The sequence below is a fragment of the Acomys russatus genome, chromosome 14 (genome assembly GCF_903995435.1).
Source record: "Acomys russatus chromosome 14, mAcoRus1.1, whole genome shotgun sequence".
NCBI lineage: Eukaryota > Metazoa > Chordata > Mammalia > Rodentia > Muridae > Acomys > Acomys russatus.
Genome location: NC_067150.1, coordinates 40,288,325 through 40,312,534, shown reverse-complemented (window position 1 = coordinate 40,312,534; position 24,210 = coordinate 40,288,325). Strand labels below are relative to the sequence as shown.

The following is a 24,210-nucleotide window of genomic DNA, read 5'->3' as shown; positions in this document are numbered from 1 at the left end:
CCTGGGATGAATCCTTCTCACCATCTCCACAATGATAAGTTTGTCACAGTCAGAGGCTGGCTGAATGGAGGCAGAAATGTGGTGTTTGGTTAAATTGTAAAATTAGCTAGGAAAGTTAATGAGGCATTTCTGCCTCTGCCTCTCGAAACGCAGGAAGCTTATGAAGGTGCTTTTCAGGTACCTTGCCTAAGAAGAACAGGCGGGTGGGGGTGGGGTCTGGCTCAGCATGCTTAGAACCCCAGCACTTAGAAGTTGAGACAGAAGGATTACCATGAGTTTGAGGGCAGCTTAGAAGGCATAGTGAGTATCAGGATTGCCAGGACTACCTAGCAACAAGACCTTGTCTTAACAACAACAACAACGAATAAAGAAGGAAAGAGGAGAAGGAGCTTTTGGCTCATCAGATGTGGGTAAGACCTGTTTCCAGTCGATATTCCGTGTCCATTGTATGGATGAAGCCATGCTTATTACTTGTCTGAGCTTTCCAACCTGCCACTTCTCCAGCCTGAAGTTCACGTGGTGCCGCTTGCCCACTTGCAAGCGCTGACCCTCACGCACTGGAAGTCACAGTCCAGAGGTGCGTGCGGAAGCACTGCCAACAGTCTATTTTCTGCACACACCAAATTCGCAGGTCCTCTAATTACACCAAACAAACCGCTCTGTTTTCAAGCAGCAATTCGATGTCATTTTGGTTGTCAGGAGGACTTTAATAACGCCATGGACTTCACCCTGGACATAGTCCCCTGCACCCTCGGGACCTTTTGTAGAGCGTGAACCAGAGACTGCCAGTCCTGTTTTCCCCCAGTCGGGGAGATGGGCATTAATTGTGACAGGCAATATTTTTGTTTTGAGAAGTGTGGCGCCTTGAGCCTTCTGAATTTTGAGCCTGAAGCCGGCAGAGCCGCAGCTGTAATGTAACACCTCAATTATGGTGCAGGGGGCCACGGAGCCAGACTCTGCAACCTACAAGGTTCCTTAGATCCCATGGCTGGAACTACAATTAGGGCTCCAGAAACACCAAAGGCAAGCCAATGAGTGTCATTTCTAACCGGTTTGAACTTTTTACTACTCCCCAACATCAGAAGCACCCGGCTAGAGAGCTCACTTCTTGTCCTCAATAAAGCGTTTAAAGCTGAATGGGTGTTGGGGAGGTTTTTAGGCTGAGAAGGGCTAAAAATAGGCCCCACTCTGTTTTCTGAAAGCCACAGCAGGCCTGGAGAGGTTGGCAGCCTGGAGGTGCTACTGGAGTGGGGCAGAGGAAGGGAGAGGGATTGTGGCAGGTTCTTGGGGTGCAAGGTCTGAGATGGGGTGGTGGAAGTAGAGCAAGGAAAGCAGATGGAGGGGCTTCTCCTAGCTGCTGTCAGTAGTAAAGGTGGCTTGGTTGCTTCTCTTCCTTTAACGAATCCTCCAAATGGGAAGAGAAATGAAAATAATGGTATTAGTTCTAAATGATTGGCAGGTCCAGATTTTAGAATGGATTGCTTGGACTAAATTTTACCTATTTAGCCCTTACCCTGTTGAAATCTCCTGCTGTTAGAGGTAAAGAGGTTAGGGCAGTGAGTAAATGAGCGTGTTATCCGAGGGATATGCAGAGAAAGGTGGGGGTGGGGAACCCTGGGAGCCAAGAGGGAGGATGCTTTCAACAAAGCCTTAATGTACCATGGATGCCCAGGAGGAGTGAAACTGAAAGGACTCTGGTAACTGAAGGTCAAGCAAGAAAACCTTGTCAGTTTTAGTCTTTTGAGGGCACTGTCCTTTGTTAACATGAGTCCGTGTCTCTACTTTGAGTGAATACTATTGTTTCTTATGACAGGGCACGTTGCTGCCATAGATGCCAGAAAGAGACTATTGGAGGAGACAGCCTGGGCTGGACACCTGGGAGAGCTGGATGTTGCTTCCTGCTGGCATTTCTAGAAGAAAAGCGCCATCTTTGGGGCTTGTACAGCTCACAGTCAAGGGAATGATGCAAGACGGGCCTGCTGAGCCCTGCCAAGTGCTCTCTCTAAAAGCGCTGTAGTGGTCACACTCGTGACAGGGTTTGAACTCCTCGGAAGGGCTATGTTTTGCCAAGTGTTGAAATATTATTACTACTTAACCCACACGCACTCAACACCACAGAGTTGTAAGAGGCATTGCAGAGAGATGGAAGGAGTAGGAGAGAGCAGAGGATTCTAGAAAGAGAGGAGATAAGAGAACTGTCTGTATGGAGGTCACAAAGAGATCACACATTTTGAGAAGGCAAGGCATCATCCTTGGTGAGAAAAGGAGGAGTCGCCTGGAGGAGGGGAGGACCAGAATGCTCCTGGGGGAGGAAGACTTCCTAGTCCCAGAAGACAAGGCCAAATGTAGTAGCAGTGTCAGGGATGGTGGTACCCGGGCAGTGGCAGGCACAAGCTTGAAGTTTTATAGACTAGGCGGTGCCCCGATCCTTGGTTGGTATCTTTGGAGTAGCCCTGATTTGTTTGTTTGTTTTTTTCTCACCACCACCACTACCACCTTTTTTTGAGACAGGGTTTCACTGTGTAGACCAGGATGTCTTCAGACTCACATGCATCCCTCTGCCCCCACCCCCTCTCTGTGAGCTGATTTTCTTTCATCTACTTTCCAAGAAGCCGTGTGAATCTTTTCCTGGGAAGCACAGTCCATGTGTGCAGGTGTGTTTTGTGCTGACATGCATGTGCTCTAGGATGTCAGCTGGGGACCAAGCAGTCTGAGGACGTGACAGATGGAGGAGTGTGGTGTTTAAAGATGAGAAGAGGAGGTCTGAGGCTAGGTGGAAGACAGGACTTTGGGGTTGCTTGGTACCAGAAGTCCCTCTTAACTGCTCTGAACCTCTCACCTGAACATCCCAAAGTGAGGTCAGCAAGGAAGACGTCTAGAGTATGAGATTTTGTATTCTCACAAAATGGCTGAATTTCCCCCTTGTTATTTCCCTGGCTTTAAAAAAAGAACCTAATCAAGATGGAAGCACCAACTCCCTTAGAGAAAACTGTTCTGAGCACCTGAAAGTCCAGCTCAGCCTCCAAGGTGGCCTTTTTGGTACATCCTGGTCCCAGGCTAATGATGGCTCCAGCACCAGACCCTGCTCCATCTGTTCCATCAGAGATTTCCACGCTGAACAGAGGCACCCAGCCCTCGATGAATGCAGCCAGAGTCAGCCTTCCCAGTGCCAAGGCTGAGAGCAGTCACGTTCGCTCTTGTACACGTATTGGGCTTTCTTTGATGGTGACCTTCTGGGTGCATTTCTCCTGCCCCACTCCATTCCCCTTTTTCTCTCCTAAACTTTAAAACAGCTCAGGCAGTGATGGTCAGAGACCTTGAACACATTTCCTTTGTTGCTTTTGGGGATGTCTTGGTTGTTCTCGAGCAGGTAATTTACCATACTGCATCTAAGTGTGGCCTTGTCTTCTTTCCCAAGCAGTGGGGTCTGTATCCAAAAGCCTCAAGGTAGTGTCTCATCTATCCAGGCTATTCACTTTCTGTAATGGGCCCTTCCCTCAGGAGCTGGGGGAACAGGGGAGGCACAAACCTGGGGGGGGGAGGGCCTGTTACTCATCAGCCTGAGGACGTGAAGCTAGCCTGTCACCACCCTAGTGATGATGACTTGGATATATACGATGCACCAGGTTCTTCACACAGTTTCTTATTTAAACTATTGTATGAAGATAAACAGTCCCCTCTTAGAGAGAGAGAGGGAGAGGGAGAGGGAGGGAGGAAGGGAGGGAGGGAGAGAGAGAGAGAGAGAGAGAGAGAGAGAGAGAGAGAGAGAGAGATAGATGGATGTAAGGCTTCAGAGTTCATACTGCACCACCAGCAACAAAAGACACCCAAGCCCCACAGCACTGTAGGACCTCCCCGGGCTTGACCATCAGCCTTGGTCCCCATCAGTATATCGTGTGTGGAAGGCTGTTTCATCCTTCATAGGCCTTATAGTAAGAGGCGTTCGTGGAGCCTTGATTACCTGGTTACAGAAGTTGCTATGGGGAAGTGGGGCCGGAGACTGTAGTCAGGTGAGACCCTCCAGATCAGCTCTTAGACTTGAGAGAGAGTGTGTGTGTGTGTGTGTGTGTGTGTGTGTGTGTGTGTGTGTGTGTGTGTGTGTAACTATCATCAATTTACCAACAGACTTGGATTTGTTTTTTACATAGTTCAGCAGTCAGTGGTTTTGCATGTCACCTTCTGGATGCCTAGAAGATAATGATGTTAAAAATTGCCCGTGAGTGATGACGGGAACGGATCAAAGAGACACCATGTCCTTGACCTCCAGACTCTGGTCTGTCCTTGTTTTGTATTGGGGTCTCATAGCTGGGAAGCACACTGTTGAGTGACACCTGTCTTTCCTTAATTTCTGCTGAATGAAGAATTATCAGAGTGGGTAGCTTTTCTCCTTTCTTTTTCTTTTCACTTTTCTGGGGTAGAAAATGTATCCTAAATGTTACAGTCTATCCCTTGTGTCACTTGTCTTATCCATCTTATATAGTAACTTTGGGGAATCTTAATGGTAGATTTATTGATGTTTATGACATGTAGCATTTATTGAACAGTTACTGTATGCATGTGTAGAGCTAAAGACTTTACATGTATAATTCAAATTAATCATCACCTGATCACACAGGGAAACAACTCACTCATTCAGGGTGATAGCTAGGACTGGTAGAGTTGAGACTTGAAACAAGGTTTCTTTGATTCTGGAATGCATGTCTTTAATGACATTACTATTTAGCTTTCTCTCTCTCTCTCTCTCTCTCTCTCTCTCTCTCTCTCTCTCTCTCTCTCTCTCTCTCTGTGTGTGTGTGTGTGTGTGTGTGTGTGTGTTTTGGAAGTGTTTTTAAGTCTCATACAGGGTCTCATGTAGTCTTGAACTCTTGATCTTCTTGGCTCTTCTTCCAAAGTGCTGAGATTATGGTATGTGCACCATCAAGCTAGACTCCAGGGCTAAGAACTATGGTAGAAGTTCTTTCAAAGCCTTTCCGGTTCAAGTGGGAGGAAAATAGGGGACAAGGTGGGGTTTTTTTTTTTTTTTTTTTTTTTTCATATGGGACTTGAGGCAGAGACTGTTAAGATTGCTATAAAATCTCAAGGCACTGGACAGCAGGCTGCCTCTTCAACCCCATTAGCTTAGGTCTAGCAGTACCTAGCTCTTGTCGCCAACCCATCCCAAGGCCTCATCTCCTTCAGATTAGACCCCGAGCCATGCACAAAGTACTAGCTTTTTCCAAGTCAACAGCTGGATCTGCACACGGCCACCCTCAGATCACACAACACCCCCCACACCCCACATTCCTTTGGCTTTCTGCACCCTCCCTTTGATTCGGGACCTTGGATCCCATAGCCTCTGAGTGGGGCCAGTGTCCCCACTGCAACTGTAGTCCCATAGAGCCACACCCTGAAGCAGCACACCTGGAACCGGTGGGCTTCCATTCGGTGGCATCTGGCCACCTGTTCCCCTTTTTCCTGTCCTGTGTCCCTTAACAAAAACTGATCCTTCCCAGTTTTTCATTTTGTTGATAAAGGAGAAAGCGAGAGCTGAAGAGAGCCAGAGCCTGCGTGAGGCTGCAGGCAGCGCTTTCCGGGAGTACACAGCTCCTTGAGGGAAGGGAACACACAGTGCTGGCCTTTGGAACTGGCAGCCAGTGTGCTGTTCTCGGTCTGATAAGAGGTACTGTAAATAAAACTGTACACTGTGGCCTGTTGTAAAATGCCCGAGTCTGTACTCTTTGTTCTGACAGCTTATGCTTTTTTTGGGTCTGCTGTTTTGGTACACTCTGTACTTCCTTATGTAAGCAGGCATGCATATCTCATCAGAACATTCAAGATGTTTATTTTAAAATCAAGAGGAATTAAAAAAAAAAAAAAAGAAAAAAAAAAAGAAAGGACACACTACTCAACATCAGTTGCTGGCAAGACACTAGGTGTCCCCCACCCCCCACCCCCTCCGCGGCTCCTTTTAAAAACATTATTATTAGCTTGGGGGTTGGGGAGGCTTTGAAGAGAGAGGGATTTTTGAAATTTTTTTTTTTTCCTTTTCTTTTGGCTTCAGCCCTGCTTCTCTAGAGAGACACATCTCTCTGCATCTGATTGTGTGTACTATCTTTTATTGATTTCTACATGCCCAGGACCACAACCCCCTGCTCCCAGCCCCATTTCTGGTTAGGAAGATGAGGGAGAAGGTTCTATACTTTGTCAAGAGTACTAGGACAGGAGGAGGAGGAGGAGGCGCTGTGGGGAGTGCCATGGCTTCCACTGGGCCTTAGCTGAAATCCTGGCATTTAGGTGAAGCTTTATTTATTTTTTTTGTTTTTTGTTTTTTGTTTTTTTTCCTAGTGCCTTTGGCTGGTCTTGATTTGATTCCTGTGAGCCAGGGATGTGGGGGTGAGGTGCAGGTTCAGAGTGGGGACCCCCTTCATCCTGCTGAAACCTTAGACTAGCTCCAGCCTCTTCTTCTCACCAAACCTTTACCTGATTATACATTTATTTGTGGCCTCTGTCTAACCTGGATGGCACCAGGAAGTTGGGGCTCCCAAGGGGAAAGTGACCCTGAAAAACACTGGCTATTCATTCAGGCAACTCTCTGTACCTCAGTGCGATACTGAGAGCTTCCTTGGGCTGTGGTATGTGGGTGTCCCTGGGTATCTGATAAGAGCAAGGATGTCTGTTTGTCTCTAACATAAATCAGACTTATTGACACCCTCCCCCAGATAAACTTAGTTTGGGAGGGTGTCCCCGAAAGCAAATCTCCGCCAGCCAGTGAGTGTCCTCCTGGCCTCCTGAGGAATACTGCCTGGAGATGAGAGGCTCAGAGTATATTAAAGGGAAGGAAGGAGTTTGCTGCTGTTGTGGGGTACACAGCCAAGAGGAAACAGGAGCCCCATTTTTCTAACTTTTTCTTCTTTCTCTGTGCGCTCCCTGAGTCCCAGCAAGAAACAAACACGTCCTAGAGTTTCTACAAAGGGCCTGTAGAGAACCCAGAAGGTGCAGAGTCAGGACTTTGCCACCCCTCCCTCCCCCCTCCACACCCTACCCTCTCCACCCCACCCCCACCCCTACCCCACCCAAGGCAATAGCCTGGCGGTGCTCTGAATGCCCATGTCTCCTTCTCAGACCAGTTTTATACCCAAGTCTGCTCCCATAGAGCTCCCAATGTGCTGGGGAAGACAGGACAGAAGCAGGAAGCAGGCCCATTGCAGGAGGCAGTAGGAGCTCATCCCCCAGAAGATTTAAGAGCTGGATGACTGAACTGCTGTTGATGCTGACATATTGGTCCTATGGCAGATTTTTCTTCTCCCCTCAACAAAACAACCACTGCCTTTTAAATCAACAGGACAAGCGAGGTAGGATGTGTGTGTGTGTGTGTGTGTGTGTGTGTGTGTGTGTGTGTTGAAATACATCTTTACAAACATGAGACTCACTTTATACAAGATAAATAGCTCTCAAATACCAGTGCATTGAATCTCAGTAAAATCAATCATACTTCAAGTGCACAAAGGCCATGTTTTAAAGGAATCCTAGGTGGCAGTGATAGAGTAGCCACCATTTACTGCTCCTCTGTCTCCACCCACAATAAGGAGGTTATGCACTTGATCTGCATCTCTCGCCAGCTCTCTGAGGGACCTATCCTTCCTGATCCCATTTTACAGATGACATGGCACACTCACGGTTAGACAGCTCCCCAAGTGTCACAGTTGGTGAGTTCTTCTGCCAAGTTTGAACTACTTTGTCTGACCCAGCTCCCAAGCCCTTTACCACAACACAACCACCTAGTAAGACTTTCATACTTAACTAGTTTTTGGCATCTGCCTCAAAGAAACAACAGAGGGGACAGTGAGGTGCCATCTTGCGTAAAGAAACTTGTCAACAAACCTGAGGACCTGAGTTCTATCCCTGGTTCCCACATGGTGAAAAGAGAGGGCTGACCTCCACATTCCTGCCGTAGCATGCCCCACCCCTTATCAATAAGTTAAAATGTAATGAGAAAATTAGACAGATAAGGTCAAACCCACTTTATAGCCAGGGAGCCACAGGTTTACTGAGATAAGGAGACTTGAATCTTGTGTGATGTCCACAGCATCAAGTATTTGACTCAAGCCTGGGCCGCAGGTCTCCTTGTTCACTATGATTGACAGAAAGGTTTGGTTGGGACCAGCTCCCCTTCCTTCCTGTTACTGCTCCTCTTCCATTTCACGTCTCTCTTTATGGGGTCCCTTTCTCAGCTCTGCCTGCCACTCCTCCCACAGGCCCCCCCCCTCATCTCTCTCCACCCTGGTTTCCTTGTTCTCAGTTTGTCAAGAGGCTATTTCATGACAGCGGTCTCGTTTCTTCCTGCCTGCTCTCCTGTGTTTTCCCCACCAGGATGCCAACTCATCAGAGGTTGCTGCTCTGATCCCTCCTCCGCACCCTGCTTGTCTCTGTATCACACGCTACTACCTGGTCTCTTTAAAAACTGCGTTCGCATTGTAATTAAAAGCTCTATGTCACCCACCTCCTGGCTTTACGGATGGGTACCCATGAGACAGCTTCACGTAGGAAGGATGTAACAATCAGGACCACTTCAGAGCTGTGTCCCTGGGGTTCTTTTGGCTCTGGGCTGAGCCCCAGGGTAAATGTTGCTGTTAGGCCAATATGCACCCACCTTCTTTTAGCTGGCACGGCCATTTTTGACACCCCATCCCCCAGCCTTTCCATGAATGCTTTCTAAATGTATCAAGGATAGATGATGCCACTGTTATGCATCTCAGGAATGGCGGTGTGGTTTATACACATTGAGTTGCTTTGAATGCAAACCTGACATCACACCGAAGGCAGCAGGGAACAACATACGCACAGTAAACAGGCAGAGACTGTCTTATTGATTAACAGATGAGGCCTCTATTATCGATCAAAGCTTGGTGAGGAAATTTATCACTTTTAATTTCAGGGCTGCCAAATATTTCTGCCTCTGAGCCAGCCATTACAGAGACAAGTTAATGTACAGCCTTCTTGGGAGAGGGGATTTCAGCTGGGCACTCTGCTCTGGTGTTAGGTCGGCTCTGTGGAGAGTCTGAGGTGCGAGCGTCTCTGGGGAGGAGTGGAAGGAATAGTAGGGTTTCATGAATGGGATCCAGCCGTGGGAACCATTGTCTGTGCTTCCGAGTGGAGCGTTGGAGGCTGACCCAGGGTTCCTTGGGGGAGAGGGACTTTTCACACGCTGAGCTTAATATCTTGACTTTGGCAAGTGAGGAGAGAGGGGGACGTTGCAGGCCACCCGATACGGTCAGGCAGGCACTGAGGAGGCAGTCTTTTAGTAGCTGCTGTGTGCTGGTCTGTTTTTATCTTCATCCAAACCCTGGGTGATGGTGCACATTTGCCCTTCATTTCCTCCCTCCCTCCTTCCTCTCTCTGCTCATTCGCCATGAAAGCGAGATGCTCCCTATAGCCCCATTGACGGCTGTTTCTAAGACCCTCTCCGCGCCACGTCCCTTTGAAGCTCACAGCGCTATTGGGTTCCTAAGTTGATTATGACTACAGGGCTCCAAAGCAATGGTCCAAGCCCATGAGGTGCCTGCCCCTCCCAGTCTTCATCAGGGAGTTGTGAGAACAGATAGAACCAAAGAGAATCAGATCCCTCGCAAATCCACCGAAAATCATTGATGGTTAATGATTCAGGCTCACGGGAAGTTGCTCATTGTGAGGGAGCGGGGAGCTTCCCCATCCTGACCCTCTGTGTGCTTTTTGAAGCATTTCCCGTGTGCTCCCTCCCCCAGAACATAGATAAAAGTGGTCTTAGCTGTCACCTCTGAACACACAGATGCAGCCTTGCCATCGTCCCCATAGAAATTTTCTTGGCTTCATTTTCAAAGCTCTGTAAGCCATGGGCCAGGTGCTTGGCCTGAGGAGATCCCGTGGCTCTCAGGGACACCCAGAGGTTGTGGAAGGCCTGCTCCTGCCCCCAGGTAAAACTCAGCCCCAGTCACCTGAGGCAGAGGACTATAATTATTTTGAAGTCTCTTCAGGAAAAGCAATTTCATATCTGCCCTGGAGTGTTTTCAGTCCTCTTTATTTAGTCAACTCTTGTGCTGAACACAGATTAGAGTGCGTGTAGGCTGTTTGCTACTGGAGATACAGGTGCCAGTGAGGCTGGGATCATGGTTGCTTGTCAGCCCTTGCCCTCAGCCTTGACAAGAACTGCTCTTTGGTGTCTCAGTCTTTGTGTTTTGATTCTTAGCCCTTAAGGCACAGGTTTTCAAACTTACTCTTTTGACACAAAGTCTTTCTTTGTAGCCCAGGCTGACCTGGGACTCACCATGTAGCCCAGGCTGACCTGGGACTCACTGTGTAGCCCAGGCTGGTTTTATGATCCCTCTGTTTCATTTTCCTGAGTGCTGGATTTACAAATACGCATGCACAACCATGTCTATCCTCAATTGGGAGGAAAAAAAAAAAAAAAACCAAGTACTGGAACAATTTTTTTCCGAATGCAATTTGACGTGAAACACTGATACATAAAGTGGGCGACTGGATTTGGTTTTGTTGCGTTGTTGGAAGGGAGTGGGGAGCTCGCCTTGTTGTCCATAAGGCTTATTTCCGGTTGCAAGCCCGAGGAAGCTGAGGATAAGGAGGATTAAGAGTTCTGAGGTCAGGCTGCTGAAATGTACATCTGTGTCTGCCCTCTGTTCTGTGTTACAGTTGGCACATCCTTAACCTCTCTGAGCTTGAAGGCTGTTCATCTGCTAAGTAGGGGGCAGTAGCGGTGCACACTCCAGATGTAATTGTTAGGCCTTGATGAAGTAATGCATGTTCAGCATTTAGCATGGTGCCAGGTATCTTGCAAGTCTGTGGGAAATCCTAGGTGGATTGAACATAGCCGCAGGGCCTGCAAATGTGCATAAAAACTGTCTGGCTCGTACAAGGTATTACTAAGACCCTTGGACACACGTAAGGAAGAGCTCGGACACATTGAACCGTACAGAGAAGATGGCAAAGGGCAGAGCAGCGACGGCTAGAGGTCATGCCCATGGTCCGTGGTCGTGAACATGAAATGGCATAAAATAAACAGGAGTGTGACTGGTACAGAGACTTGAGGGGAGTCAGGCACCACCTAAAGATGGTGCTAAGGGACAGTCTGTCTTGCTGGGTCAGTTTATGGAAGACCCTGAGGTAAAATGAAGGAACCAAGACGTAGTACAAATGGCAAATCTCTTACGTAAAGAAGTGTGAGGAATGATACGGCCTTCAAGGGAGAATCAGACCATATAAACTTGACCTTGAGTCTTCCAGTGTTTCAGGACTGATAGAGGATAGGGGAGGAGTAAACTCACACAGTGGGGCGGTGCATATTGAAGACATTTAGAAGGGAAAGCACGGAGACTTGAGAAGTGGGACCCTTCAGTGAGCTGTAGGAAACTGCCGAGCCAATAGTGTGATATTTCAAAGCAACATGGCGACACCGTTGCTTTGAGCTTTCCAAGTACCGCTCTTGCTGGCCCTGAGAATCCTGATGGAGTTTAGGTTGCCGTAGTCTCCCCACCCTGAGTGAGGCAGATATAGCTGAAGACAAGATGATAATGGTTGCTCAGACAGTCGGGCTCTCAGGGTGTCACGGCACAGAAAGCTGAGTCACCATGCCCAGTTGTGAAGGCGTAGGTATCACAGCAGGGGCCTCACGAATGACCGGGGATTGAGCATCTAAGGGATGCAGAGAGGCAGAAAGGTGTGGAAGAATGGGCAGTCCGGAGGAGGAAGACAGCCCTTTCCTTCAGGGAGTCACCGCAGCCCATTCTGGCGAGAGGAGAATTGAGGTGAGCAATTAAGCAGGAAAGAATACGCCAGCAAGAGCTGGGTGCATCCTAGGAAGGACTTTAGAGCTAACATCCAAAGTATTGGGACATTTTGCAGGGGTCAGACCCAACTGGTAGTTTGGGGGTTCGCCAGTGAGTTAAATTTGCACGGACTGAGTCAGCGGGTGTGTAGATATAAGAGGCATATACTTTTTCATGAATTACAAGGCAACGTCACATGTCCCTCCCGTGTTGGTATCTGGTTTGCTCCTATCTAGCCATCCAACAGAGCTGGCCTTTCATCTTCATGGGGCTTCTTAGCTAGACTCTGCCTTAGTTTGTCTTACTTGTGCTGGCTTTGTTTCTTCTCTGGAAGGCCTGGGTGGGTGCTCACCTATCCAAGGCAGATCTGGGTTAGCTACTGGGGCTATGGATTAGCTCCAACTCAGAACCTTCACAGGTTTCCTGGCTGCTCCCCTAGTACCTAGGACACATCCCACCCTCTGGACTGTGTTTCTAAATGTTAACCGTTTGTTTCTTTCAGCGGGTGCCAAAGCCTTTGTGTGTGATCAGTGTGGTGCCCAGTTCTCAAAGGAGGATGCCCTGGAGACACACAGACAGACCCATACTGGTGAGTGTCCCTGCCTCTAGTGCCCCAGACTAGCCAATATTAAAGTACAAAGGAGGTCAGGGGATTGAGTGACATCTTCTTCCTGGGAAAAATGGTATCATCATGTCCAAGGTCTTTGTGGATGGGAATGGGCTTGTGTAGACGCCTGTCCATGGGGCTAGGCAAGCATTACAGACAGGACAGTCCCCCCCACCCCCCACCCCCCCGTGAAAACAGCTATTCTGAGTTAGGCCAAGACTCTGTAAAAAAGCCGCCAAGCTCTCATTTTCCTGAGGTGTCTTGCGAGCTCTTGCTAGGGACCTAAGGAATCTTCCGTGGTGTTGCCTAAATTCCCATAGTTAATGGCAGGAAACCTCTTTACACTCTCTCCGGTGATGTCCAGAAGCCCTGGTGTAGCCACAGTGGCTGATCCTCCCTCTGTAACCGGTTGAGTCATCATCTCTAATGCATCCATCCAGACACAGGGCTGTATTTGAAGAGTGTTAACCGACAGAGGTAGAACGCTCTTTGGGATACCACGGTGCTGATTGCACAGTGTCAGCACCATCTTGTTTCCATGATTGACAGCCCTGTTGCCATCGTGGGCAAAGTTCACACTGGTTGGTTGCTCACGGCATGCCATGATCTCTCTCTTGGCTAGCCTTTCAGGGACCCTGTAAACTAACAGGGAGGCTACTCTTTAAGTCCAAAAATAAATAAATAAATAAATAAATAAAATAAAATAAAAGAAGAAGGAGAAAAAGGAGAAGAAAGAGTCCTAAAAGAGGGCAGGGGCTTGCTGAAGTTAGGAACCAGGGGTAAGCATGATAGTTAGGAGGTTGGAGTGCCTGTAGCAGTTCCTAAATGGAACCGTGGACTAATTATTTAGCCTCTTTTTACGTGGGTTTCCTCATCCAATAGGAAAATGGAGCGGTGACAGTATGGATTCCCCCCCCCCCCCCCACAAACAGGGCTTTGTAGAGAATAAACAAAATATTTTACCTGAAGTGCTTTGTAGAGTGTTTGGTTCATAGTAAGAATTGAATGGCCAGTAGTTGATTGATACAATGTAACAAATATTTATTGCGTCCCCTCAGTGTGTCCAGGCTGATGGAGGAATTTAGGATATGGTAGCATCCAAGACAGACAATTCTGACTCTCATGGGACTGAGGTTGCTGCTGGGACATACAATGAAAAGTTAAAGTGACTGCTGCCAAGAAAAAAGAAAGCAGATGCGTGGGAGAAAATGAGAGGAAGAAATGTGGTATTTTGGATAAAACGGTTAGGGAAGAAGGCTTCGTTGAGAAGGTGACATCTGAGCAGAAGCCTGCAGTGAGGGGTGAGCTGCTCAGATGGCCCGGGAGGAGTGCCTGGGTAGTGGCATCTGCACTTGGAATGGTCTCAAGGTCAGGTAGGGCCTCACAAGTTCAGAAGAGCAGTGTGCAGAGCAGAGAGTGGAAATGGCCAGTGAGCATGTAAACTAGGCAGGTCTCTCAGTCCTAGATTCTAGGCTTTAGCCTGTGTTTGCTAAGCATTCTTCTGAGGGGCGTGTTAGTTCCTTGTTTTACAGCTGTGATGAAGTGCTTGACACAAGCAGCACAGTGGTGGAAGTGGTGATTTTGGCTCACTGAGCTTACAAGTCGGCCATGTCCCTCCTCAGGTAAACCTCGTTGGCAACAGCTTCTCAGACAGGCCCCGAGGTGTGTCTCCCAGGTAATTGCAAACCCAGTTGTGTTGACACTGAAGATTAACTATCACAAAGAGAGGGAAAATATTTGCAAATCGCGTGCGAAATTTATAGCTAGGAAATATGAAGAGCTCTTACGAGCTGAAAATACAATACAGATAGCTAGAAAGCAAACAAGTAAAGGAAATGCCACACAACTCCAAAGATAGACATAGCCAGAGAACACATAAAACGATGTTCCGTGCCATTAGCCATCAGGCAGATGCAGATCATGCCGCAACTAGATACCACTCAGCCCATCAGGATGTGGCTCTCCGAGGAGACAGATAGTGGCAAGCGTTGCTGAGGACACAGAAAAACCAAAAGCCTCACATGTTACCGACGGGAGGGTAGAGGGAGGCACAGCCACGTTGGAGAACCACCTGGAAGCTCTTAAGAGGTTTAAACATAGAACCACCAGATTACACAGCAGTTTTGCTCCTTCCTGTCTACCGAAAGAGATGAAACTGCGTGTCCATGCAGAATCGTGAATGTGAGCATCCACAGCGCCAGTCAGGTGGAACAACACACTGTCAGTCAATTAACAAAGAAGCAAAAGACTAGGTGGACACGGTCATTGAATTCAGTTTAGCTGTAAGAAGGGTTGAAGTGTTGAGACATGCTACAGCATGGCTGAACCTTAAAAGCATTTGCTGAAAGAAGCCACACATGAAAGTCCATGTGTTATATGGCCCCGTGCTCATGTGTAATGCCCAGAATGGGCAAATCTATCTAGACCGGGAGTACATTAGTAGGGGCCATAGACTGCAGATGTCGGGAGTGAATGGAGATTGACTGCTAAGGGATCCTGTGTTTCTTTTGGGGAAGACAAACATGTTCTAGAATTGTCTGTGGTGATGATTATGCAGTATATTAAAATCCATTAAACTGGATACTTTGAAAGTGTAGCTATGCTGCATGCTGTGTGTTTTGGAGCTTTTAGAGAAGGGTGAAAGTGTATGAGCGTGCATTTGCAATCTTTGTCAGGAAGACTAACTGGTGGGCCACACATGCTACCTCCTGTATTTTCATAGATAAATACAGATATAGCTATGTAAGAATAGACACACACACACACACACACACACACACACACACACACACACACACGCATGCATGCATAGAGAAGGGGGGAGATAGTCCATTAAGGAGCCTTGGAGGGGGGAACTCTGGAGAGGAACTCCCGGGCTTTGTGCTTGCTCTAAATGCGCTCTACCACTGAGTGGCATTCCCAAGCTCCACTGGGGCATTTTGAGTGCTAGTGATTTGGCTTGATTTCTGTGTGTGGAAGAGCACTGTGGAACTTGCCTTGGGAGTTGACCAAAGAGAATGTCCCAGCTGTTAGTTTCTGTGTGGGACACCACTCCAGCAAACCCTTAGAAGAACCAAGTATTCTGAGGGTTGGTTGGGCCCAGCTGAGTGGTTTTCACTTGGACACTCTTATGGCTGCCACTGGGCGATGGCTGGGGCTGGCACCCTCTAAACGGTCCTCTGGGGTGTGTGTCACGGTGACTTCTCTGCCCACACATCTGACTTAGGACTCATCTGACTTGGCCTGTCAGCAGCAGAGCAGCCCTTTTCTGTTTCTACTGAAGACTTAAAACCTCAGGCTATGGGAGTCATGAAGCGCTGATAGCAGCCCCCATTACTGCTGGGAAAACAACTAGAAACATACAGTCTTACTTCTGTTCTATTTTACTGTTTAATGTTGTCACAGGTCAGCCCCACATTTAAAGGAGTACAAGCCTAGATTTCCCTCCTCATTTCGGAAGTGGTAAGAACTTATAGAGAAAGAGAAATTGGTGGCAGCCATCTTGGAGACAAGCAACTACAGTGTCTGGAGGGGACAAAGGAAGATTAGGTTGGATTCTGGTGGCATTTTTGTTGTTGTTGTTTGTTTGAGACAGGGCTTCTCTGTGTAGCCTTGGCTGTCCTAGAGTTTGTTTTATAGACCATGCCAGACTCAAAATCACAGAGATCCACCTGCCTCTGCCTCTGCCTCTGTGAGTGCTGAGATTACTGGTATGCACCACCACTCCTGGCTTCTGGTGCCATTTTCTTATTGCTAGACCATGCAGACTCAGGAATCCCATTTCAGGAATTCTGACCTAGGGTAGCTGAGGGGAGTTTTGAGGCAGCTTTGTCATGTAGCTTCGCTCTGTCCAACTGGACTAAGTTCACAGCAGCAGGAAGCAAGCGTCCTTCTAAACCAGAGGCTGGGGAAGCAGAGTGCCGAGGCCAAGCATCAGGTTGCTTCCTCTCAGACAGGCCCAGGCGCTCACTGACTATTGCCTGTGTCTTAGGCGCGTGAATGGGAGGGAGCAACAGCACGGCCATGTTCCAAGAACACTGAGGAGCTAAGGGTGGTCTGTGAACCTTGCTTTCTCTCAGCCAGCAGAGAGATGCTCCATCTAAGAGAAGCCAGCTCTCTGGTGTCTTCTGTGATGGCTACTCAGTAGACCACTTGTGACTTTCTAGGTAAAGATTGAGAAAACTAAGCTCTGGCAAAGACAAAGAGTAGGGAAACTGGGATGAAAGGCGAAGGTAGCTGCTGGGTGGAGGCTGTGGGCAAACTACCCCAGAAGCTAAGAACATCAGCTACCTACTAGTACTGAGCAGGCACTCAGTGAGGAGACTGTGTCACTCCAGAGCCTCTCCCTTATGTGTGGCAAGGCTCCTTTATCTGTACGAGTACTACTTCCTGCCAAACTCCATTGAACCCCTTGGGCTGCCCTTAATGTCAATAAAAGAACATGCAAACTCTATTCACCATCCCTGTTTTAGAAAGGAGGCCTCAGGAGCCAGAGTTGGGCTCAGCTGGCAGAGTGTTCACTGGCAGTGTGAGTCCCTAGGTTCTGTTCCCACCCAACACTACGTACACAGAGCATGGTGGTGCATGCTGGTAGTCCTGTCATCTCTGGAGGTAGAAGCAGGTGGGTCAGAGGTTCAAGATCATTTTCAGCTATATACTGAATTTGAGGCCAGCTTGGGAAACATGAGCTCTCTGCCCCCCCAACACACACACACACACACGGGGACCCAGGAGAGGGGTTCTAAAGGAATAGTGAAAATAATACTGCCTAGGTATAGTAGTGCACACCTTTAATCCCAGCACTTGGGAGGCAGAGGTAGGTGGATCTCTGTGAATTCAAGGCCAACCTGGTTTACACAGTAAGCTTTAGGACATAGACAGACCCTAACTCAAAAAACAAACAAACAAGCAAACAAGACAAAACAAAAGGAAGCAAGAAAGAAAATAAAATAAAAGAATACCGGAGACAGACTAGCCAAGTGAGGTGGCAGGTGTCACCAGAGAGCTAACAGGACAGAGAAGCCATCTGAGAGGGGAAGGAATGGTGCCCCTCCCCGCTGGGGAGCGTTGACAGCTGCTCACGGCACTTGATACTTTAGCTACATCTGTTTATAAATAGCCTCAGCGGACCAATTTTACAGACCAGAAGATGGAGGCCTAGAAGGTACCCAGCAGGACCCACAGAGCCGAAACCTGACCCAACTTCAACTTCAATGGCCCTCCCGTAGCTCCTCAGCATGAGCACGCCTCCCTGTGAGCCTGTGGGCTGAACGCAGCAGGGAGAGCCTGTGCTGTCATTTACCTCATGGCCCTGTCCTGGCGCTCCTCGTGACCCAGTTAACTAAGAATTCCTAACACTCTGATGCTCACAGCTTCATCTTGAGGTAGGATATAATTTCCCTGATTCGGACTGGCCCGGGCATTCCCCGTTCAAGGGCCCTACATGGGGACGGATGCTAACACTGGATACTACGTAGGATGCAAGACACACTGTCTTGAAGATTATTGAACTGAGTGTAATACAAAGTAGCAGCAGATCCAGCGTAAGCTAAGCAGATGGTACCTCTCCCCCTTTTGACTCCTCTTAGCCTGGATTTCTATCCTGGTGCATATGACACCTCCCCCAACGCCCCCACCCCCACCCCGTTCTCCATGGGCTCGGCTGGCGCTTCAGGGAGGCCATCCTTATGGCAGGGCTGGGCTCTGGCTTTGTTGTCACATTCTGGTTTTCTGTTTGGGTACAGCAAAGACTTTGAGGAGATAAACAGAGATCATTTTACACCTTTTATATTATGACAGATACATAACTGCAAAACACTGCTGCTTCCAAAATGTTTGGGCTGCAGAGCAGCGAGGAATTAACCGCTAGGCAGCTCCGAGAGGCTCATTCTTCATTTACACATCAGAAGTGTTTTTTTTTTTTTCTTTTTTTCTTTTTTTACCCTGTTCAGTCAAACCAGAGTGAGAAAACACATGCATGTATATGCATTTTTGTATGCAAAACCAAGGCATCTCTTGGGTTCAGTAGCAGGACCATCTTAAATTAATAAGTAGTTCTTTAAGTCCAGATAAACTGATAAATACCATTAATGGCTTAATTTATACTCTGGGTTTGAAATTTGACACACGGACACTATCTTGGCTCAGGAAACACAAGTGGTTTTGTGCCCGAGGTTTTAATGACCGATCAGTAATATAAATTGCTACATCACTGAGCAGAAATAGCCTCTCCTTGTCATTTGATCTGGAAACTTCTCCGGCCAGGCAGCAGTTAATAAATTTAAAAATAATTATCCTCTTTATTCAAAGCCAAACTAATTAGGAGTGGGTTTTACAAATCATAACGTTGTTCAAGGAACTGTTCATGCCCTCTTGAGACTTGAACAGGCCTGGGGGCAACAGACAATACTGGATGGTTGTAATAAGAGGGCAGAGGAGCTGTCTCGGCTACTGGGCTTAAGGGGAGTGGCTGGGACAGTCTTATGTTCGAAGGAGAAGGCAGCAGGAAAGTGAGGCATCCATGAAGCTTGCCACGTGGGAACCTTCATTCTGGGCATCCGTATGGAACTCTGGGCAGTTGCCTACTGTGGTGTGTATATGGGAGAGTTGGGGTCAAGGCCAGTCTGTGTGGGAGCCAGACTGAGAGTCAGAGTCAAGACATAGAAGGAGTGAGCACAGGTACACATGCTTATGACCATTAAGGGATAATCAACATACAGAGGCAGAGGGATGGGTGGGATAGCCTTGGAAAAGAGTTGCTTTCTTGGCAAGTGTGGATCTTAATGGAATGGCTTAGGTTAAGGTAGCACGCTATACAAGAAAGGGACTCGGAGATACATGCAGCCTTAAGTCTTAAGTGTAGAGCCTGGGGTACCAGTGCACAGTGGCCCAGGACTTGGATCTGGTGTCACACAGTCTTACCTTTGTCATTTATAAAAATTTTTTTTATCATGGTTGGACTGTTGAACTTCTGTAAGTCAGAGTTCACTCAGCATAGTATCAAGACCCATATGAGAAAAGTAATGATAGAACCTCCTAGTCTCTTTTGCCTTAAAACAGGAAGGGTCCTTTGAGCAAGTGTCCTCCACTGCCCACTTGTTAAGTGTAATTGAGAGGAATAAGAGCACAACAGGCCTATACTTCGAACACATTCATGTGGCAAATTTGGCAGACATGAAGAATGCAGAGACTGGAATGCCCAAAGGTGCCGTTGTCCTGTCATATATAAACAAGACTGACCCAATGCAGAACTGGGCACAGGATTAAGCAGGTGCTCCAGCCTTAAGCAGTACCAGGTATGTCTCCTACAACATCTTAGGGGAGGCCAAAGTAATGCCTTGGAGGACTCAGGAGATGAGAGTTTCCCAGTAGGATCTCATGTCTGCCATCATCACATCCCTAGAGTTCTGAATCTCCAACCTTCTCATAGACTTTCTACCTCATCCTACCCTTTTCCCAGAATGAAAGACAGAAACAGACAGACAAAAGACGACTAAGGTCCTGATAATTCCTGGGTTTTGCGTCCCTGGGTACAGGGAACTAGGTTGAACTGGACTATGAACTTGACCCTGAGAAGTTAAAGCCTTGTCTCCTGCCGCAGCCTGTTCCAGAAGGTGCTCTAAGCTGACAGTCTCATTTTCTGTCAGTCAGAAGAGGCTGTTCCTTCATTCGCTTACTCTCTTAGCTTTTGGCATGTTATACCTAGGGTACATCAGGTGCTTTGTAGATGTTGTAACTCATAAGGGTGAATACAACTTGGCTCCTACCTTCCTGAAGGCCACACGTTTGAAAGACATGAGCAAGAAAGTTGCACTTGCTTTTAGGTGTGGACAGTTGAAGAGCTGGCCTTCATGAGTGTTTAGCAGTTTTGGCTGTGTTAACTCTTCATGACTAAGGCAGGCATTATTTCTCTCTCATCTGTGGTAGAGAACACTGAGATCTAGGGAAACCCTTCTTTAAGCGTTATCTTCTCTTCCTGTGTCCCCTGGGTATTGAATCTGATACGAAAACCAGAGGCTTAAAGCCGATGCTTGGAAAAGTTAGTCAGTTAAGAGGGGGGAAATAAAATAAAACAAAACAACCCCTCAAAAAAAACCCAACAACAACAAACCTAGAATTAGGACTCAATATGATTTCATTTTCAGCTCAGGCTTCTCTCCTCTCTGACTACAAAATAAGGACTTTCTTTGACTGGCCTAGAAAAAAAAAATGTTTCGTTTCCACATTGCCATGTGACAGGGGAAGCCACTCAACCAAACTGAGTATTTAGACACTGCTTTTCATAGACTTAAAACTGGCTACAAGCTGGTCTCTCAATCCAGAAGCTGTGGACACACCCAGCGGTGAGGGCTGTTCTGTGGACTCCGCCTTTCTCTTCCAACAGGGAATGGGCAGTGGAGGACACTTGCTCAAAGGACCTTCCTGTTTTAGGGAAAAGCAGACTAGAAGGTTCTGTCACTTGCTTTTCTCATTGTTGTGACCACAAAAATTACCTAACAAGAAGCACTGTGATGACAGAGGGCCGGTTCTGGCTCACAGTCTAAAGGCAGACAGTCCATGGCGGTGAAGGCATGGCAGCAGGTAGCTTCATGGGGGCTGGAATGTACAGCTGGGACTCTTCATTTCCTGACATCTGTGTGAAATAGGAAATAATGGGAAAGGGGTATTCACCTGTTTTTCACCACCCTGCTTTTTCCCCCTAATTGGAGACTCCAGCCTAAAGGAGGTTACACCCCACACTCAGGATGGATCTTTCTTCAATTGGTCCTCTCTAGAAATGCCATCAACGACATACCCAGAGGGGTGTTTCCAAGTCCATTCAAGATCACAATCGAGATTAGCCATCCCAGAACAGCTGTTTGACTCCTTGGGCAGTACAAACTGTTGTCTCCAGCTTTGGTGTTGACATCCTGCCTCTCCTGGCCCGAGTCTCACCTTTGATGTCAGTGACACTTAAAAAAAAAGAGTGAGACATGCCCTTGACTCTGATCTTCAGTCGGAAAAGGGAACCCTTGTTTTAAGGGCTCCTCATGGAGGCTGGCTGTGGGAGAAATACAAGAGTAAGTAGCAGGTAGAGTCAAAGGTTTAAAGGGTAAACACCAGCAAGATCACTGAGAGCCAGCCATGTCCATCTGCTGACCTGGGCATAGCTAGAAGGGCATGTTGGACACATAGAGGCCATCTCAGGGTGATGAGATCCAGATTTCAAGTACTGTCACTATCTCCCAAGGCCCAACCTCGGAGGAAACAGGAGAGAGAAGAACACGCAGATGACTAGAAATAACCTTGATCTCCCTGATACTTGACATAAATTAAAAAAAAAAAAAAGAAAAGAAAAGGAAGAAAAGGCTTCAGGCCTCTGCCCAAGGTGGAAGGTAACAGGGAGGTCAGAACAGTGAGTCATCAGACGGACAGGCAGACTCCATGCCGGTTGGCAGGATCTCACCATTGAAAGCATAATAGCATTTGACTTTTATAAATATCAGAGGTGATTCGTATAGCGTTTCACATGGTGTGCCAAGGAATTTAACACGAGGAAGCTCAAACCCCAGAATGGCCACAGAACGTCATAGGCACTTGGGGAGGGAGGGTCATGTGCTGCTGTTTGTACAGTCAGTGCCCCAGCATAGATTTACTCTTGACCTAATTTCATGCTGTTACTATAAAGGCATGCTTGATGCCTAATATAGACTTTTATTTTCCAAGCACAGATCTCGCAGTTCTGCGGAAGCTGCCTGCTGTAGAGTAGGGAGGGGCACCCCAGCTGTCACTTGCTGCTCTATACGAACTGCCTTCTCTTCCTCCCCTGCCCCTCTCCCCGTCTGCTCCCAGGATCCCTCCAGCCAACTTCGGGAGGTGCCCCCTCAGTGCTGATTTTTAAACTGGCATTAATGTTGTTTTTGTTGTTGTTGTTGTTGTTGTTTGTTTGTTTTGTTTTGTTTAGAGCAGTTTTAGGCTTGAAGCAAAATTGCCTAAAAGGAATAGAGACTTCCGAGGAAGCCCTTGTCCTCACATGCGCAGTCTTTACTAGGGTCAGTGCCCTGCAGTGCCATGGCTCATTTGTCCCCTCAGTGAGCCTCCATGTGCTAAGCATGTCATTCTGTGGCCCATAGCTGACATTCGGTTCCGTCTTGGTGTGGGTCATGTCGTAGGACTAGAGCACTATGTATGTAATGGCACACAGCCACCATATGGAGTAGTTCCACTGCCTTGGAAATGCTTCTGTTTCCCCTTTCATCTCCCCAGTACTTTAAAGAGTTACTTTATTTTATATTATGTATATGTGGATGTTCTGGGGGGTGACGGTGACAGGTGTACTTATGAGTGCACGTGCCTGAGGAAGCCAGAATATATGTCAGATCCCCTGGAGCTGGAGTAAAAGGCAGATGAGGGTACCGGGAACTGAACTTGGATCTGCTGCACATGTTCCTAGCTGCTTCGCCAACTTTCTAGCCCTGCCCCCCCCCCCGATATGTTTTATTTTTTATTTATTTATTTTTTCTTGTAAAAGATTGCTTTTTGTATGTGTGCCACTGGAGGCTGAAGCTGCGGCCTTGAGCATGCTAAGAGAGTGCTCGGCCACTGAGCTGTATTCCCAGACCTTGGTACTGGGAACTCACGTGGTCAGGGCTCTGCAGCAAATGTGTGTACCTCACAAGCCATCTTAACAGCCTCAGTTTTTCCTTTTCTCTTTGCTTTTTCCCTCTCTTCCTTTCTTCCTTTCCTCATTTACCTCACCCTGGTATCAGACTCCCAGTGGAGGCTGGCCTTCACTTTCTGATCCGTCCTGCTCCCAAGTGCTAGCATTGAAGTTATTCATCTCCACACTTGGATCCCCACACTATTCCTGTGAATCATTCCTGCCTTGGGCCATGTTTGAGCAAATCAGTGGTATTTGATTGTCTGGGCATGGGTAAAAAAGACTTGACCCAAGACAGGTCAGAGAAGAAAGCTTCTTGAGTTGTCACCTTGAAACATCCACTTCATGCCAGGTGTTCTGCTGGGGTCCTGGGGTAGGGGAGCAGCAGTGGGCAGGACCCGCATGGGCCTCACTGTCCCACCCCTCCTACCATGGCAAAAAATGATGTTGGATACTACTGTTAGCATAGGGCGAGGCAGTGTGGGCCTTGAAAGGGACAATGACATAGGAGAAAGGAGAAGAAGGTTTTTACCCTATTTCTATTTTATCTATCCTGTCCTATTTTAGCCTATTTCTGCTTTATGACGGGGGTGGGGGGGATGCTTTGTTTCTTTGACTCTCACATGCATAGTGTGGGAACAGAGCCTAAGATCTGATCTTGTATTGATAGTGTGACTTTCTCTCAGTCTGTCTTCATATTTGATGACTATGTTTAAAATACGTAGGTGTAGTCCAGTTTGTAGAGTGTGTGTCTGGCATGTACAAAGCCCCAGCTTTACGCCCCAACATTGCATAAATTGTACATGGTAGTGTATGCCTGTAATCCCAGCACTCAGATAATGCAAGCAGAAAGATCAGAAGTTCAAGGTCACCTTCAGTGATAGTGGTGAGTTTGGGACAAGCCTGGGATGGAGATATGTATGTATGTATGTATGTATGTATGTATGTATGTATGTATATTCTCCATGTTAGTAGCCGTCTGTTTTAAGCACTACAAAATATCTGGGAAATGCCCATAGCTGAAGACAACTAGAGAACAGCATGTGCCTTAGCAGTGATGGCTGCTTCTGCTTTGAGATATGTAGCTTCTTTCCCTCAGCTGAAGACAGAATTTCCTTTGCTTTATTTCCAAGCTTGCTTCATAGCTTTGCACTAAATACATACTGTGT

At 47.5% G+C, this 24,210-nt stretch overlaps 1 protein-coding gene across 3 annotated transcripts in view; it reads left to right on the top strand.

The window, feature by feature from the left end:
* Zbtb16 (zinc finger and BTB domain containing 16) overlaps positions 1-24,210 on the top strand; it is a 178,544-nt gene that overhangs the window by 105,472 nt on the left and 48,862 nt on the right. For all 3 annotated transcript variants that reach the window (XM_051156365.1, XM_051156367.1, XM_051156368.1), the window contains exon 4: positions 12,298-12,384. In XM_051156365.1, coding sequence (XP_051012322.1) covers positions 12,298-12,384 — 87 coding nt within the window. The remainder of the gene's footprint in view (positions 1-12,297; positions 12,385-24,210) is intronic.